We start from the raw sequence: 17,500 nt of genomic DNA on the forward strand, positions 1-17,500 counted from the left end.
TGTGTGTGGTGTGTGGTGTGTGTGTGTGTGCACCTGGCGCCTGGCGGGGGCGGGGGGCCCGCTCACCTGTAGGATCCGGAGAGGACGTAGCTGCAGTCGGAGATGATGAACTTCTCCTGGACCTGCCGGCGAACTTCCTGCCGGACGTGGCGCAGCACACCTCCGCCCCCACGCTCCGGACGGAGAGGTTCTGCGGGGAGGGCGGTCACGGACTTACAGACGCCAGGCTGCCCAGGAGGACACTCAGCACCGCGGAGACGGGGCTGTCCCAGCCGGTGGGCTGATGGGCCGTTCACTCTGTCCTTGGCTGAATTCTCTAAATGGCCTTCGTTGTCCTGACAATACTCAAAGTAACCGGAGGACAAAAAGGGAGCGGGGTGGTAGAAAGCAGGAAATAGAAGCCGAGGGCCGGTGCCCCTGGAGCCGCCAGTCTCGGCTCCCGTGGACCACGGAGGCCTGGCAGGGCCAGCCTTGCCCGTGAGTGACCTTAGGCAGAGTGCCTGACCCCAGGCTGGTCAGCGGGCAGGCTCAGGGCGGCCAGCGGAGACAGCTGGGAGGAGACCTCACTGGACCCTCCGTTGTTTTGTCTAAAAAAAGGGTTGTGTTGCCCTAGCTGGTCTGGCTCAACCGATAGAGCGTCGGCCTGCGGACTGAAGGGTCAAGGGCACATGCCGAGGGTGTGGGCTCGATGCCCGGAAGGGGCTGTGCAGGAGGCAGCCAATCAATGATTCTCCCTCTTCGCTGATGTTTCTATCTCCCTCTCCCTTCCTCTCTGAAATCAATTCAAATATATTAATTTTTAAAAAATATTTTATCGTTTTTTTAGAGAGAGGAAGAGAGAAGGATAGAGAGTTGGAAACATCGATGAGAGAGAATCATCGATCAGCTGCCTCTTGCACACTCCCCACTGGGGATGTGCCCGCAACCAAGGTACATGCCCTTGACCAGAATCGAACCCGGGACCTTTCAGTCCGCAGGCCGACGCTCTATCCACTGAGCCAAACCGGTTTCAGTATATATATATATATATATATATATATATATATATATATATATATATATATATATTAATTGAAAAGATAAGTTTAAAAAGGTGTGTCCATGCCCAAATCCTGGTCCTGTTTGTCCCCTTCCTCCCCAGCAGCGCCTGCTGCCCTCGGCAGGGAAGCCTGGGAAGGCGGAGAGATGAAGGCGGGCGGGAAGCACCGGCCTCTCAGAGGCCCGGCCACGCCTGCTGAGCTGGGCGGCTCCGGGAGGGGACACCAGCGCCTCCCGCTGCTCCTCAGCCTCCTCTCACCTCCCCCGTCCCCCTGTGGGCAGCGAGCAGCGAGTGCGGCCTGTGGGAGCCATGCAGAGGAGGCGGGCACTGACTCTCCTGTCCCTGAGGCCTCACGCTGAGCAGCTGGGACCAGGTAAGATCGAGCAGAGCCGTAATGAGAGGCCCCGGGCCGGTGGCACCAGGTGCCTGGCCTCAGCTGCCTGGCGGTCCGCGGTCCGCGGTCAGCGCGGAGGGGACAGGTGGGGGACGGGAGGAGGACCGGCCTCCAGGAGGCGGACCTGCCTGCCAGCAGCTGTTCGGCTGGGCCTGCTGCGTCCCCACGGGCAGGCCAGGCGCGGGGACATGTGACCTTGGATTAGCTGCCCCAAAGGCGACCCTGAGGGATCCCTTATCTCGGGGTTTCTTTTCTCGTTGCCAGAGGAGGTGGGGAGGCTGGTGAAGTCCCAGGGGGCGAGCTTCCTGTTGTGGCTATGAGGGCTGCCCTCCCTCCCTCCGGCCCCGAGTCACACAGGCGCTGAGGCTGCCCCGCGGGGAGGCCCCTCAGCGGAGCGCAGTGAAGGTGGCAGCGCCAGAGGCTGATGCTCAGCAGCGGCCCTGCCCTTCCTGCCCGGGGCAGCTCGGGAGGTCACAGGGCTGTGAGTGGGCCTGGCCGGTGTGGCCAGTGGGTGAGCATCTACCTATGAACCAGCTCGATTTCCATTCGAGGCCCAGGCCCAGGTGGTGGGCTCCATCCCCAGGGTGGGGTGTGCAGGAGGCAGCTGGTCAATGATTCTCTCTCAGCATTGATGCTTCTGTCTCCCTCTCCCTCTCCCTTCCTCTCTGAAGTCAATGAAAATGTGTTTTTTAAAGAAAGGCTATGAGCCGAAACCGGTTTGGCTCAGTGGATAGGAGCGTCGGCCTGCGGACTGAAAGGTCCCGGGTTCGATTCCGGTCAAGGGCATGTACTTTGGTTGTGGGCGCATCCCCAGTAGGGAGTGTGCAGGAGGCAGCTGATGGATGATTCTCTCTCATCGATGTTTCTAACTCTCTATCCCTCTCTCTCTCTTCCTCTCTGTAAAAAATCAATAAACTATATTTTAAAAAATAATAAAGAAAGGCTGTGAGTGGGCGTGAAAATCGCTCCCAAGCCCGGTGTTCATCCCGCAGGCCCTCCTCCCCCCTTTCTCGGGCCCTGTCTTTCTCCTTCCTGGAGGCCACGTCTCCGGAGGGAGCTCCAAGTGGAGGGAGGCCGTCTGACCTTCACGTTGAGCCAGAAATAAGCCTCATGTGTGGAGCCGCGGACACGGGGCCCCTCTCCCCAGCCCGGCCGCCGTTCAGCCTCCCCTCGGCCTACCTGGAGGTGCCGCTCGCACACCTGCGCCCGGTCGCACATCTCCCGGAAGAGCCGCACGCCGCCCTGGTCCAGCAGCACGCACACCAGCACCCCGCGCTTGGCCGCCTCCAGGAGGTCACAGAAGATCTCCACGTCCGTGAACACGTCCATCAGGATGGCCAGGACCTGGGCCAGGGCGGGGGGCAAACACCAGGAGGGTCAGGTCCAGAGCTCACTGGTTTGGGCGGAACTTGGTCCCATGGGCCTGGGAGCGCTGGCAGAGGGGAGGGAGGGAGGGGCTGGTAGAGGGGAGGGAGGGAGGGGCTGGTAGAGGGGAGGGAGGGGCTGGCAGAGGGGAGGGAGGCGCTGGCAGAGGAGAGGAGGGAGGGGCTGGCAGAGGGGAAGGAGGGAGGGGCTGGCAGAGGGGAGGGAGGGAGGGGCCGGCAGAGGGGAGGGAGGGAGGGGCCGGCAGAGGGGAGGGAGGGAGGGGCTGGCAGAGGGGAGGGAGGGGCTGGCACCGAGCTCAGCGGCCCCTGGGATTCCCTGAGGAGCCCTCCGTCCGTGGGAGGACACGGCTGGGAGGACACGGCTGTCTGTGAACAGCTCCGTGGGAGATGCTGTCTGTGAACCAGGATGTGGGCCTCACTGACATTGCCCGACCTTGGCCTTGGACCTCCAGCCTCCAGAACTTTTTTTTTAATATTTTATTTTTTAGAGAGAGGAAGAGAGAGGGATAGAGCGTTAGAAACATCGATGAGAGAGAATAATCAACCAGCTGCCTCCTGCACACCCCCCACTGGGGATGTGCCCGCAACCAAGGTACATGCCCCTGACCGGAATCGAACCCGGGACCTTTCAGTCCACAGGCCGACGCTCTGTCCACTGAGCCAAACCGGTTTCGGCCGTTCAGAACTTCTTGATGGGAGTGTCTGGGCAGGGGAGGGAGCGGCTGGCAAACTGCGCACCCTGGGCTGGAAGTCAGGAAGGATGTTCTCACTGGGAGACTGTGACGGCACAATCAAGTGCCCGCACACATTTCAGTGCACGGCCCTCTCTGCTGAGGACCAGTGCCCTTCACCCAAGCTCCCGGCAGAGAGGCCATTCTCCCCCAGGATGGCGGCGAGTCCCAGGTGTGCCCCCGGGGGCCGTTCTCCTGAGGCAGGGCTGGGCGCGCCTTTGGGACACGGTGCAGTGTCTGCTCTGGTGGCCTCACCCCGCCCCGACACCTCCTCTGTCCCGCTGACCGCCTCCCTCAGGCCTGCTGCCTGCCCAGTGGCCTGTGGGGGTGGAGGCGGGGGGGAGGTGGGCGGGAGGTGGGGGGGAGGTGGGGGGGAGGTGGGGGGGAGGGTAGCCCATCAGGGCAGGGTCTCAGCCCGAACAGACAGCGCCTGCCCCTGGGGGTGGGCCTGGTGGAGGTAGGAGCCGCTGTCCTGGCTCCTCTCCAAGCTCCACCCCACCCTCCCTGCCCCCAGCGGCTGATGAGACTCCTTCTTTCTACAGTCAGCCCGTCTTCTCAGAGAGGGGAGAGGCAGGGGAGCCGGGTGTGTGTGTGTGTGTGTGTGTGTGTGTGTGTGTGTGTGCTGGGCAAGGAGAGGGGGCTTGTCTGCTAAACTTCTCCAACTTTCTGGTCTCAGGACCCCTTTCCACTCTGAAACATTACTGAGGCCCTGGCCGGTGTGCTCAGTGGATAGAGCATCGGCCTGCGGCCTGAAGGGTCTGGGGTTCGGTTCCGGTCAGGGGGACACACCTTGGTTGCAGGCTCCATCCCCCACCCTGGTCAGGGTTTGTGTGGGAGGCAACCAGTGGGCGTGTCTCTCTCACCTCGATGTCTCTCTCTTTTTGTCCCCCCCACCTCCCTCCTTCCACTCTCTGAAAACCAGTGGGGAAATACCCTCGGGTGAAGATTTAAAAAAAATTGTTGAGGATTCCAAAGAGCTGTTTTAGTAAAAAATATAACTGTATCTTCTAAAATAGGGGTGTCGAACTCAATCAGAGAAGGGGCCAAAATCTAAAATCCAGCCTAAATCGCGGGCCGAATGGTTTACTGAACAGTCATAAACTGACAATGTCATAAACTGACAGCGGAGTGCAGTGATGACAGCGAGGTGCGGGCCACATTGCAAGGCCTGGCGGGCTGGATTTGGCCCTCGGGCCTTGTGTTTGACACATGTGCTCTAAAACAACCACAAAACGCAGTGAGCGGAGGGCTGTCCGTCTCTGTAGCGTCTGGCTTCGCAGGAGGCAGCTGGCCCGCATGCCTTCTTCCAGCAGTCTGTGTGTGTGCTGTTTGGGTGAAGCGTGTGCAGAGAAACTGGCCTCACGCATTACGTGGTTAAGAAGGGAAGGACCCGCCGAAACCGGTTTGGCTCAGTGGATAGAGCGTCCGTCTGGGGACTGAAAGGTCCCAGGTTCGATTCCGGTCAAGGGCATGTGCCTTGGGTTAAAGGCATATCCCCAGTGTGTGTGTGTGGGGGGTGTGTGCAGGAGGCAGCTGTCGATGTTTCTCTCTCATTGACGTTTCTAGCTTTCTATCCCTCTTCCTTCCACTCTGTAAAAAATCAATAAAATATATTTTTAAAAAACCCAAAAAACTGAAGTGTCCTACTCCTTGGAACTTTATTTTTAAAAAAAAGAAAAAGGGAAGGACCTTACAGACCCGCTGGAGAGGGCCCTTGCTAAGGTGACCGACCAGACGTTCTGCTTTTGGCGAGACAGTCCCAATTTCTAACAGTTTTCCCCACGTCCCGCGACGTTTTTAAAAAGTCCCGATTTTTAACATTTTGTTTAAAATGCTGTGGGACGCGGGGCAAAATGTTAAAAATCGGGACTGTCCTGCCAAAAGCAGGACGGCTGGTCACCGTACCCTGGGCCCCTCTGGAGGACGCATGGATGACGGCTCCTGGTTTTGTAGGTGATGACGTTGGACCTCCCGGAGCTGCTGACTCCCAGCGATCGCAAACACCGGCCTGTGCGCGTGTCTCTGGTGTGCAAACACCGCAACCCAGAGCCGACACTCGGCCACCCTCTTCTTCAACTCACACACAGCAGCCCCACACACAGCCCTGCCCCTCTCCACCCAGGGCACGGCCGGGGCCACGGGGGCCCTCTGGAGCCCAGAGCCGGCCAGTGACCCACCAGGCCACCTCAGACTGCTGCCTGCGCCCCCTGTCCCTCCCGCAGCCGAGGGCGGGCGCCTGCCCCTGCGTCCCCTGGCCGCCCGCCTCCTGCCCGCCCGCCCGGTGCTCGGCCGGCCCTGCCTGGCACAGAGGCCTGTGCCAGCTCCCCCCCCCAGGTCTGCGTGGCCGCCTGCCCCTGGTCCGAGCAAACCCCACGGGGGACCCTAATTAGATGAGCCCGATGGTCGAGGCCAGTTTGCCACACGCTTGCTGCAGGCGAGGATGTTAGCGTAGCAGAGCATGTGTCCCCCAAGGGCACGAGGCCTCTGTCTGAGCATGTGTGTGAGAGGCCGCTGGCCGGCCCGGGGGCAGGCCGCCCTGTGGGGCCACCGTGTGGGGCCGCCCTGCGGGCTGCCTGGAAGAACTGTGTGCCTGACTCTTGTGCAGCCATGGCTACTGGGTCCACAACGAACTCTCTCCTGCGTGTGCCAGGACTCCCCACGTCTTCTCCATCTCACACCTGATCCTACAGAGGACTGCGGCTCCCTCTTTGGCACAAAGAGTAAGGCAGAGCTGCTGTGGCCTCTGATCCCCGTTCCCACCCTCGTCACTCCCCGAGGGCCCTGCCGACCGCTGTCCCCCCAGAGGGACGGCGTGTCTCCCCACCTTCTCAGACCTGACCTTGGTGCCCACACCCCCCGGGCCTGACCTTGGCGCCCACACCCCCTGGGCCTGACCGTGGCGCCCACACCCCCCGGGCCTGACCTTGGCGCCCACACCCCCTGGGCCTGACCGTGGTGCCCACACCCCCCGGGCCTGACCTTGGTGCCCACACCCCCCGGGCCTGACCTTGGTGCCCACACCCCCCGGGCCTGACCTTGGCGCCCACACCCCCTGGGCCTGACCTTGGCGCCCACACCCCCTGGGCCTGACCGTGGTGCCCACACCCCCCAGGCCCGACCTTGGTGCCCACACCCCCCGGGCCTGACCTTGGTGCCCACACCCCCCGGGCCTGACCTTGGTGCCCACACCCCCCGGGCCTGACCTTGGCACCCACACCCCCTGGGCCTGACCTTGGTGCCCACACCCCTGGGCCTGACCGTGGTGTCCACACCCCCTGGGCCTGACCTTGGTGTCCACAGCCCCTGGTCTCAGGTAGGCTGCCGCGAGTGTGGGCCCGGCATGGGGCTGGCTGTGTGAACTGGGCCTGACCTTGGTGCCCACACCCCCTGGGCCTGACCTTGGTGCCCACAGCCCCTGGACCTGACCTTGGTGCCCACACCCCCTGGGCCTGACCTTGGTGCCCACACCCCCTGGGCCTGACCTTGGTGCCCACAGCCCCTGGGCCTGACCTTGGTACCCACACCCCCTGGGCCTGACCTTGGTGCCCACACCCCCTGGGCCTGACCGTGGTGCCCACACCCCTCGGCCTGGAATGCCTTTCCCTCCCTCTCTGCCTGGCAAACTCTTACTCAGCCTCTGAGACTCAGCTCAGAGGCCACCTCCTCATGAAGCCTGCCTTAGTCACCTTCCTGTCTGCTTCCAGCACACAGGTTGCTCAAGCTCAGGCTGCCACCCACCCCTTAGCCCCCCACCCTCACCCCATTCTATCCCCTCCCCTCCCCTCCTCTCCTCCCCTCCCCTCCCCTCCCCTCCCCTCCCCTCCCCTCCCCTTCCCTCCCTTCCTCTCCTCTCCTTCCTCCCGGGGCAGCTGAGCCTCCGAAGGGAAGGAGCTCCGGTGTGCCCGGCCGCGCTGGCTGGGCGGACAGAATTGCGGACACCCTGTGGCCCGGGCCGCTCTGTGTCTAGGTCAGGGCCGTGGCGCTCCTCCTGCCCAGGTGCACAGATGGCTCCCAGCACCGGCTGGAGATGCCCATCCGCCCCGGAGCCGGGGGGGGGGGGGGGGGGGGGGGGGGGGCGGGGGACGGGAATGGACCAAGGGAAGAAGTGTGTCCCCTGCAAGCCTTCTCCCTCTGTCTCTGATCGCTTCAAAGTTAAAACTGGTTACGCCGAAAAGAACTCAAAAAAGGGTGAGCTGATATTGAGGCTCACGTTTTTGCTGGGGCTCCAGGTTTAATGCCTGTAACCAGGGGCAGGCAGGCTGTGTCAGGGTGGGGGGCTGTGTCGGGGGTGGGATGGGAGGGAGGGAGCGGAGTCTGGGAAATTTAAATGGGTGGGGCACCAGCTTTGCATGTCGCCGCTGCTCCCAGCGGTATCCCACGCTCCGTGCAGGCGGCAGTGGGCTTGGCGGACGGCCCCAGGCAGGCTGCCGGGAGCGTGGCCCGGCGTGGGGCTGGCTGCGGGGACTGGCCCTCCCTCAGCCTCCCAGGCCTCGGCCTCCGCGCTGGACTAGGGTCCCTCCCAGCGCCCGGGCCTGTCTCTGTGCTGCTCTGGGCTCCTGTGCGTGAGCTCAGCGCTCTCCCCAGTGAGGGCGCCCCTGCTGGGGGTTCTTACCTGAGGCCGCTGCTCCCAGGGTGAGCGACCCCCACCCCCACCCCAGAAGCCAGGGTAGGGCTTGTGAGGCATAAATCCCTGGCCGAGGCCCTCTCCTTCCCCTCCCCCGCCTGCCCTCTGTGGCCTGCGGCCTGCCAGTGTCCTCTCTTTCACCAGCACAGCCCGTTAGGAATTTAAAACATCGCAAATCAGAAGATTTCACCTAAAAGGAAGACTCTTCAGCTCCCCTTAGCGGTAGGAAGACTGGCTCTGCTGGTGCTGAGCTGGTGCCACCTTCTTTGCCACAGACCCCACCACTCCCTCTTGTCCCGGCCCCCGTGCACTTCACCAATTTAGAGGCCTGTCAGGCCTTTGCAGGCAGTCTGTGATCTACACACACACACACACACACACACACACGCACGCACACACACACACACGCACACACGCACGCACGCACACACACACGTGCACACACACGCACACACATACACACACGCGTGCGCACACGCACATGCACACGCGGGCTGCAGGGTGGGCTGCTCCCACGGAGAGGGAGGGGGCTGGCCCCCGCTCCAGGCTGTCGTTGACGTGGGCTGTGGCCACTTGGAGCCTCCAGGGGCTCCCACTGCCCACGGCGGGAAGAGGGAACGCCTCAGCATGGCTCCCGGCCGCCCCCGTCCTGTCCCCCCTCCTGCCTCTCACACTGAGTGCCTGCGGACTCCAGCCCACCCTCTGTGTGCTCAGGCCTTCCCCCGGGCCGACCCCTCTGCCTGGGCCCCTCACCTCCCGGGCTTTGTGCCTGACTGGCGCCTGCACCTCCTCAGGACCAGCCCGAAGCCTCTCTTTCCGGAAGCTTCTCCGGATTCCCAGAGGAAGGGCCACTCCCCGGGCACACGCTGCCCCTCGTCCTCTCGGACTTGCCCAGCCCGGTCTGCACACAGTGCACCTGCAGCGCCCGCCTCCGTTGGTGGTCGGGTGGTAAGGAGGCCAGGTGAGCCGAACGGTTGGCTCAGTGGATAGAGCGTCAGCCTGAGGACTGAGGAGTCCCTGGGTTCGATTCCGGTCAAGGGCATGTACCTTGGTTTCAGGCACAAAGGTGTGCAAGAGGCAGCTGATCCATAACTCTCTCTCACCGATGTTTCTAGCTCTCTATCCCTCTCCCTTCCTCTCTGTAAAAAATCAATAAAATATATTAAAAAAGAAGAAGAAGAAGAAGAAGGCGGCGGCCAGGTGAGAGCTGACCTGCAGGAAAGCGTCTCCAGCAGCACAGAGCCAGGGTGGCGGGGACGGGCGGGAAGATGAGGCCCAGGCAGGACTTAGCTCAGGGATGGGGTGACACCGGGACCCCAGGCTGTGACAGAGGGTCCGGGAAGCCAGTGATCCCGGGTGAGGCAGAGGGTGGCACCCCAGACACCATCCCTGAGGGCGGGACACCCCCCCCACCTCCCCCACCAGGTCCCCTCCTCCTGCCTGCCCCGGCCCAGGAGCCAGCCAGGCCGCCGCTACCTGGCCGGTCCCCCCTCTACCTGGCCGGTGCCCCCACCCGCTACCTGGCCGGTCCCCCCGCTACCTGGCCGGTGCCCCCACCCGCTACCTGGCCGACCCCCCCCACCGCTACCTGGCCGGTCCCCCCGCTACCTGGCCAGTCCCCCCCCCCCCGCTACCTGACCGGTCCCCCCGCTACCTGGCCGGTCCCCCCCACCCCGCTACCTGGCCAGTCCCCCCCCCCGCTACCTGACCGGTCCCCCCTCTACCTGGCCGACCCCCCCCACCGCTACCTGGCCGGTCCCCCCTCTACCTGGCCAGCCCCCCCCCCCGCTACCTGACCGGTCCCCCCGCTACCTGGCCGACCCCCCCACCGCTACCTGACTGGTCCCCCCTCTACCTGGCCGACCCCCCCCACCGCTACCTGGCCGGTCCCCCCTCTACCTGGCCGGTTCCCCCCACCCCCGCTACCTGGCCGGTCCCCCCTCTACCTGGCCAGCCCCCCCCCCCCGCTACCTGACCGGTCCCCCCTCTACCTGGCCGACCCCCCCACCGCTACCTGGCCGGTCCCCCCTCTACCTGGCCGGTTCCCCCCACCCCGCTACCTGGCCGGTCCCCCCTCTACCTGGCCAGCCCCCCCCCCCCGCTACCTGACCAATCCCCCCGCTACCTGGCCAGTCCCCCCGCTACCTGGCCAGTCCCCCCGCTACCTGGCCGGTCCCCCCTACCTGGCTGGAGCGGGTGATGCAGCGGCGGACGAGGTCCCTGATGCTGTGCTTGTCCGTCTGGAAGTACACGGTGGCGCCGGCCGGCTCCTGCAGGCAGGGCTTCTCGGCCGAGGCCCAGGCGTGCAGCAGGGTGGGCTCGCTGTCCTCCGAGGCCGCGGGGTAGTAGGTGCCGGACGGCAGGGAGCAGGCGTCCGGGGCCCTGGGTCCTGCCTCGGCGCCCCCCGGGGCGTCCGGCGTCCGGGGGGGCTCCCGGGCCTGGGCCTGGATGTACTGGGTCTCCGCGGAGGACAGGAAGTCCACCTCGCCCTCCTGGCGGAGCGCCTGCTGGTAGGCCTCGGGGCCGCCGTCCAGGAGGGCGTCGGTGGCCAGCCGGGCGCTCTCGTGGTCGCTGAGGTCGGCCCTGGCCGGCCGGACCCACTGGCTCTTGATGTCCTCCAGGCGCCTCCGGAGCTTGCCCGCCTGCCTTGCCCGGCTCATGCTGCCCTGTCCCTGGCGGTGGCCAGGAGGGGGCACCCCAGCCGTTCCTGATGTCAGGCAGTGGGGGGCCGGGGAGCCGGGTTCCTAGAAGCACCAGCTTCCGGACTGCTGTGCTGCCTGCCACCACTCAGCGGCTCCGGAGTCCCTTCCCGCCTTCTGAGCAACGCTCACCTGGCAGAGACGGGGCGGGGCCTCTCAGAGCCTGCCCTGCCCGCGGGCCAGGGGCGCTGCTCCTTCTCGCCCTGGCACTCGGCCTGGGCACTCCCTCCTCCCGGCAGCAGCGAGCGGCCGGGGAGCCGGTTCCCGCTGGCTTCTTGCACAATCTCCCCGAGACCCTCGGGTCCTTGTGACAGCGGGGAGCCTCGCCCAGCCCCTCACCTCTGTGGGCCCCTGCTGTGCTCCTCGGTTCAACAGCCAGCATTCAACGCCCAGGGTCTCCGGGCGGGGCACGTGCTGCCCCCTAGACCCGCCTCCGACCCCAGGAGCAGGGAAGCTGGGTGCACCCCAGTGCCCTCCTCTCTCCTGGTGACACCCCTGCTCCGGGTCCTCCCTTCGCTCTGCAAAAGCTCTGCTCCCCATCTCTCGCCCTATTGTGATGGTCATGGACAAAGAACACATCTCAGAGCATTCCTACCCCAAGGGGGAGGGAGCTGCAGAATTTCCTCCCAACCTCCACTTGTCATGGGTCAGGGGCTGCTGCCCACCCCGCCGGCTGCCCTGTGTGCCTGCCAGCACAGCTGTGACCCAGAGAAGGCCTTCAGGCAGGCACGAGTGGAGACTGGGAGCAGTGAGCGCCATGGGATGCCAGCAGGGCACGGCCAATGCCTGCTAAGAGAACTGTGCCCGAAGCCTAGGATTGGTGGCCTTCCATCAGCGAGAACAGCAGGAGCCAGAGGTCCCTCGGTGGCATGGCTACTCTTTGGAGGAAACCTGCTAGAAGCATCTGTAACCTCCCCAGAGCTGTGGTCCAGGTGGCTCAGGCCAGTAGTAGAGGGAAGAATATTTGAAGGAATTCAACTCACAGCCCCGAGTCGTCCTTCCTTTATTCCATGTTATCTCCTCATCACAATCCCTGGAACCTTGAAGAGGACAGACCTAAAAAGCTCTCTCCCTCTGTTGCCCCTTCGGTGCCATGCCAAGACTCTTTGGAATAGACAGCAAATACACTCTCTGTGTGTTGTCACACCCAGTCCCCTCACGCCTGTGCTCCTGGAAGACATTACTAGTTGATCACAGAACTCTTTCCTTGGGAGCTGGGAACTACCCCCTCACTGCTCAATAGAGAACTCAAATTGGAGTCCTCACCTGGAAGGAATCTTGGATGTACTTCGTTCTTCTTCTCCTTCTTCTTCTTCTTCTTCTTCTTCTTCTTCTTCTTCTTCTTCTTCTTCTTCTTCTTCTTCTTCTTCTTCTTCTTCTCCTCCTTCCTCTTCCCCCTCCCCCTCCTCCTCCTCCTCCTCCTCCTCCTTCTCCTCCTTTAATCTTCCCTCGAGGATCTTTTTTCCATTGATTTTTAGAGAGCGTGGAAGAGAGAGGGAAAGACAGAAATACTGATGTGAGAGAAACACATCGATTGGTTGCCTCCTGCATGTGCACTGACCAGGGCCTGGGCCTGGAAGGAGCCTGCAACCCAACCGAGGTATGTGTCCTTGACCAGAATCGAACCCTGGACCCTTCGGTCCGCAGGCTGACGCACTATCCATTGAGCTAAACCAGCTAGGACTTGGATGTATGTACTTCAAGGAGGAGCCAATCAGGCAAATCCAGACCATGAGACGTTCCAGGGGAGAGAACAGCATTGGGGACCGGGAGGGAGTCGGTGGTCTCCTTGCATTCACTCTGCACCCTGTCAGCTCTGCGACGTGTTTGCAGGTGAGGAAACTGAGGCAGAGGGAGGGGAAGGACATCCCTCTGGGACCCAGCGGCAGAGCCTGGGGTGGGCTTGCCTCCAGAGCCTTCACTCCCATCTGCAACCAGACTCCGTCATGGCTGGTTTAGGCAAGAATCTCCTTTGGACAGTGAGCAGTTTGGCGCACAGGTAGGAGGTCAGGCAAGTTGTGACTTAGCTTTCTGGCACCACCACCCCAGTGCCCATCCCAGATTGGAGCTGGCAGGCAGTGGGCGTTCCATCCGCGCTTGCTGGGTGAACAGATGGGGCAGAGGCCAGCTCACCCTGGGAGAACGTACACACACGGTATTGCCTGTAGGCAGCCGCCCTGAGAGCCTGGGCTGTGGCCCCCGAGCTGGGAGGAGAGGGTGCCTTATGGGGCAGCTGCCACCCTCTCCCCACCGCTGCCCCCTCCAGGCCTGGAGACGGTATAGACTCGTTACCCAGGGACTGAGACATGCGATTACGTTGGAAATCAGTTGGCATAATCCAGTAGACGGGCAAATAGCCCCCTGACAACACCGATCAGTCCTTTCTGCATGTGATCAGCTCACAGGCGGCCGGGAGCCCTGTCAGCGTTCCCGCCGCCGTATACAGCGGGTTCGTCCGTGGCACCCAGCAAACCACAGCTTACATCCCAGGGCCCACAGCTGCAAAGCCCCTCTGCTCTCTCAAGCTCCCTACTTTCTTATTTTTAGTTTTTATTTATTGATGAGAGAGAGAGAGAGAGAATGAAAGGGAGAAAAAAAACATTGATTTGTTGTTCTACTTATTTATTCGGTCATTACTTTTTGTATGTGCCCTGAGCAGGGATCAAGCCTGCAACCTTGGTATGCTGGGATGATGCTCTAACCCAGTGGTCGGCAAACTGCGGCTCTCGAGCCACATGCAGCTCTTTGGCCCCTTGAGTGTGGCTTTCCCACAAAATACCACGTGCGAACATACAGTGCGATTGAAACTTCGTGGCCCATGCGCAGAAGTCGGTTTTCCGCCAGGGCGAGTCTATTTTGAAGAAGTGGCGTTAGAACACTCAAGGGGCCAAAGAGCCGCACGTGGCTCGCGAGCCGCAGTTTGCCGACCACGGCTCTAACCCAACTGAGCTACTAGGCCAGGGCAGCAAGCTATCTACTTTGGAGTTCCCAGTCCATTGTTCTGGATTTCTGATGCAAGAAAACCGGGGCAGCTCCATTTTTGGCCAGCAAATTTGCAGAAGCTCCACAACCTTGTCAGTGCACGAAGTAAGAAATGATGACATGCATGGCTGGTGACAGCCGGGCCCGCTGGCATAATTTGTGGGGCCCAGTGCCACATGAGAACATGGGGTCCCTTGTTCAAAGCAAAAGGAAAGAAAAGTGGCAATGATGGCAGGAAGATGTAAAGCCTTTTCTTTTCTGCTGCAGCCTTTGCGCTGATTTCTCATAGTGCTTTTTAAATTTGCTATTTGATGCTTTAAGTTAAAAAAAAGTAAAGTTCAAAATTATGAGCATGAATTTCACCAGTCATCTTTATATTGTGCAATGCCATTTTAAATGCAGATGTGAAAGCACTGAATTTGTAGGCGGAATCGCTGACATGACACAGTGTGTGCATACTTTGTGTATGCGCGTGTTCCTGCTGCGTTCTTACCAGCAAGTGGAAATGCCCACAAAACTAACTCAGTGGTTTTATTCCACTTCTTTTAAAAACTATCTATATTTTATTGATTTTTCACAGAGAGGAAGGGAGAGGGATAGAGAGTTAGAAACATCGATGAGAGAGAAACATTGATCAGCTATCTCTTGCACACCCCCTACCGGGGATGTGCCTGCAACCAAGATACATGCCCTTGACTGGAATCGAACCTGGGACCCCTCAGTCGGCAGGCCCACACTCTATTCACTGAGCCAAACCGGTTTCGGCTTATTCCACTTCTTGACATGTGCACGTTCTACCAACACTGTCTACCTGGGGCTTCCTGAGCGCCCCTCTTGTTCTAAGGACTGAAAGATTGTGAGGGTGACTCAGTCAGTGTGGCCAACTTCCCGCTCCCCTTCAGTGAGCAAGGACCTGCTCTGCCCGAGGCCAGAATGGCTCCGTTGGTTGGAGCATCATCCTTTACAACAAAAATGTGCAGGTTCGATTCTCACTCAGGCACATTCCTCTGTTGTGGGTTTAATCCCCGGTTGAGGCGCCTGTGGGAGGTAACCGACGATGTTTCTCTCTCACCTCCTTTCTCTCTCCCTTCCTCTCTCTCCTCCCTCCTCCCTCCTCTCTCTAATCAGGACCAAATGATCTGTGAACTCAAGAAAAAGATTTGTGAACTCAAGATAGCAAGCTTTATAGCATTCATTTATTTCACAAACACGGAGTGCCTCCTGTGTCCGCATGTTCGAGGCCCTGGAGGGGCCCTGCGCTCCCGGTGAATGGCACTTGGTAACCAGACTTTTCCCTTCAGCCGCCAGGCTGCCACCTAAACCAGCTGGAGCCTCGAAACCTCACATATGAGCCAGATGGTGCAGCTTTGCCACAACGTGGTGGTGCCGCGTCAGGCACAAACGCCACGTTGGAAGGACAGTGCGGGAGCAGGTGTTGGTGATAACATTGGGAAGGACGCATTGTCAGCAGCCCAGCCCCCATGCCTGACTTCCACCGGTGAGAACCGACGCCCCTTTGCCTGTGAAGAGGGGCCTCGGGGCTGTGTCTCACACAGCCTGTGGTGTCAGGACTCACACTGATTCTGCCCGCCGCTGACATGACCCCTGCTGGGTCTGCGGGCAAAACCACCGTCCCGTTCCAGGGCTGAGCCGGGAAGGGGCGGCCCAGCTCCTGGGGCCCCGCACCCTCCACCACCTGTGTCACCCGTCAGAGGGGACGGAGGGGAAGGCCTGGGAGGTGAGCGCTGTAATCTTCCATCTCCCCTGGTTAGGGGCCCTCGCCGCCTCCCACCGGTATGTGGAGAGTGGGTGTGGACCTAGAAGTCCATTCCTGGCCAGTTCACGGAAAGGCCCCCTTGGTTTCTGAAATCGGAGCCTGTATATCTTTGAAACTAGGGCATGGGACTTGGGATCAGACTAAAAGCTGGGGACACAGAGCTGAGCCGACTGCAAGAAAGACAAGCACTTAGGGTAGAGCTGAGAGCATTTCCTCCATCATCGAACGCTCAGGGCCCACTGCGGGCCACGCACGGCCGACAGCGTGGCCTGTGCTGTGGTGGTGCCTACAGTCCGGTGGGAAAGGCAGCAAATGAGAAGTCATGACATTGAACTTGGGTGAGTGTAAGGTCAGAGGAGCAAGAGCCATGAGAATACAGAGCAGGGACGCTGACCTCGGCCAGGGGTCAGGAGGCCTCTCTGAGGCCATGACGGGTGGAGGCGCAGCAGGAATTGGCTGGGGAAGGCCGGAGGGAATGGGTGCCCCAGGAGTGCAGAGTTGTGTGGGTGCTGGTGAGGGGTGGGAAGAGATGACCTCAAGAGGTCAGATGTCAGGGGGCGCAGGAGGACTTTGGCCTTCCTCTCAGCGATGGTGGGAACTACTGAAGCGGTTACTCAGGAACCCAGACCGGCCGGATGCGTCTGTGATGGCCGCCTCTGGCCGCAGTGGGGGAACAGCAGAGCCCATGGGGGACCATCCCAGCTGGCAGGGTGAGCCCTAATGACCCTCAGAAGCTTCCAGCAACACCAGGCGGACTCACACGTGCACGCACCCAGTCCAAACGGAGCGGGCGGCTGGCCTTCCGCTGCCCTGGAGGGTGACAGGGAGCCGCTGGCTGCTTCCCACGGGGCGTGTGTGAGGGAACCTCTCCCTGCCGCCGGCCTCTCTGAGCCTCCCGGGACCGGCCACGCTGGCAGCGCCCTGGCTCCTGGCCTGTCGCAGCGGAATTCAGGGTGGGGAAGGGGCCGGGCCTGGGAACCTGGCCGCCTCCCAAGCACCACAGGTGACTTCCCTCCCCACACAGGGCCTTGCTCCCTGGCCTGCTTCCTTCCCGGGAACTGTGTCACTCACCCAGCCTCGTGAGCCACTCTACACTTCTTATTTATTATTTTTATTTTATTATCTTTAATATATATTTTTTTCTTGGTTTCAGAGAGGAAGGGAGAGGGAGAGATAGAAACATCAATGATGAGAGGGAATCATTGATCGGCTGCCTCCTGCACGCCCTGCACTGGGGATCGAGCCTGCAACCCGAGTGTGACCTGGAATTGAACCGTGACCTCCTGGTTCATAGGTCGATGCTCAACCACTGAGCCATGCCGGCCAGGTTCCATGGGCCATTTAGATTTCATTGGATGCATGTTAAAAATCATATATGCAGCCCTGACTGTTTGGCTCAGTGGATAGAGCATCGGCCTTCGGACTGAAGGGTCCCGGGTTTGATTCCAGTCAAGGGCATGTACCTTGGTTGCCAGCACATCAGCAGCAGCTGATCGATGTCTCTCTCTCTCATTGATGTTCTAGCTCTCTATCCCTCTCCCTTCTTCTCTGTAAAAAAAAGAGAAAGAAATCAATAAAACATATTTGAAAAGTTCATATATGCAGTTTTATTTATTTTTAAACCAGCATATATGTATTGCAATTACATTCTTTGTAACTGTTTGCATTTATGAGAAAGTTGAGATATCCACTGAACATCATACAAGGACACGCTCATCTATTTCTCAGCGCTATGTGAAGGCGCAGAGGAGCGCTGTGAGGAGCTGCTGCTGGGGCGAGGTGCCAGCGCAGCCTCTAACTCAGGACGGAATCCCGCCTCCCCGGCTACCAGAGCTTTGAACTTGGGCAGGTACGGCATGTCCTCGCGTT

The 17,500-nt window shown here is 60.9% G+C and overlaps 1 protein-coding gene across 1 annotated transcript in view; it reads right to left on the bottom strand.

Moving 5' to 3' along the window:
• The window catches only part of FAM83A (family with sequence similarity 83 member A), a 17,371-nt gene extending 6,464 nt beyond the window's left edge, over positions 1 to 10,907 (bottom strand). The window contains 4 exon segments of the mRNA XM_084864866.1: positions 67 to 124; positions 127 to 190; positions 2,613 to 2,777; positions 10,357 to 10,907. Coding sequence (XP_084720992.1) covers positions 67 to 124; positions 127 to 190; positions 2,613 to 2,777; positions 10,357 to 10,833 — 764 coding nt within the window. The 5' untranslated portion in view covers positions 10,834 to 10,907.
• Between the last annotated feature and the right edge of the window lie 6,593 nt (positions 10,908 to 17,500).

This window comes from Pipistrellus hanaki (genome assembly GCF_964339955.1).
Source record: "Pipistrellus hanaki genome assembly, chromosome: 17".
Taxonomy (NCBI): Eukaryota; Metazoa; Chordata; class Mammalia; order Chiroptera; family Vespertilionidae; genus Pipistrellus; species Pipistrellus hanaki.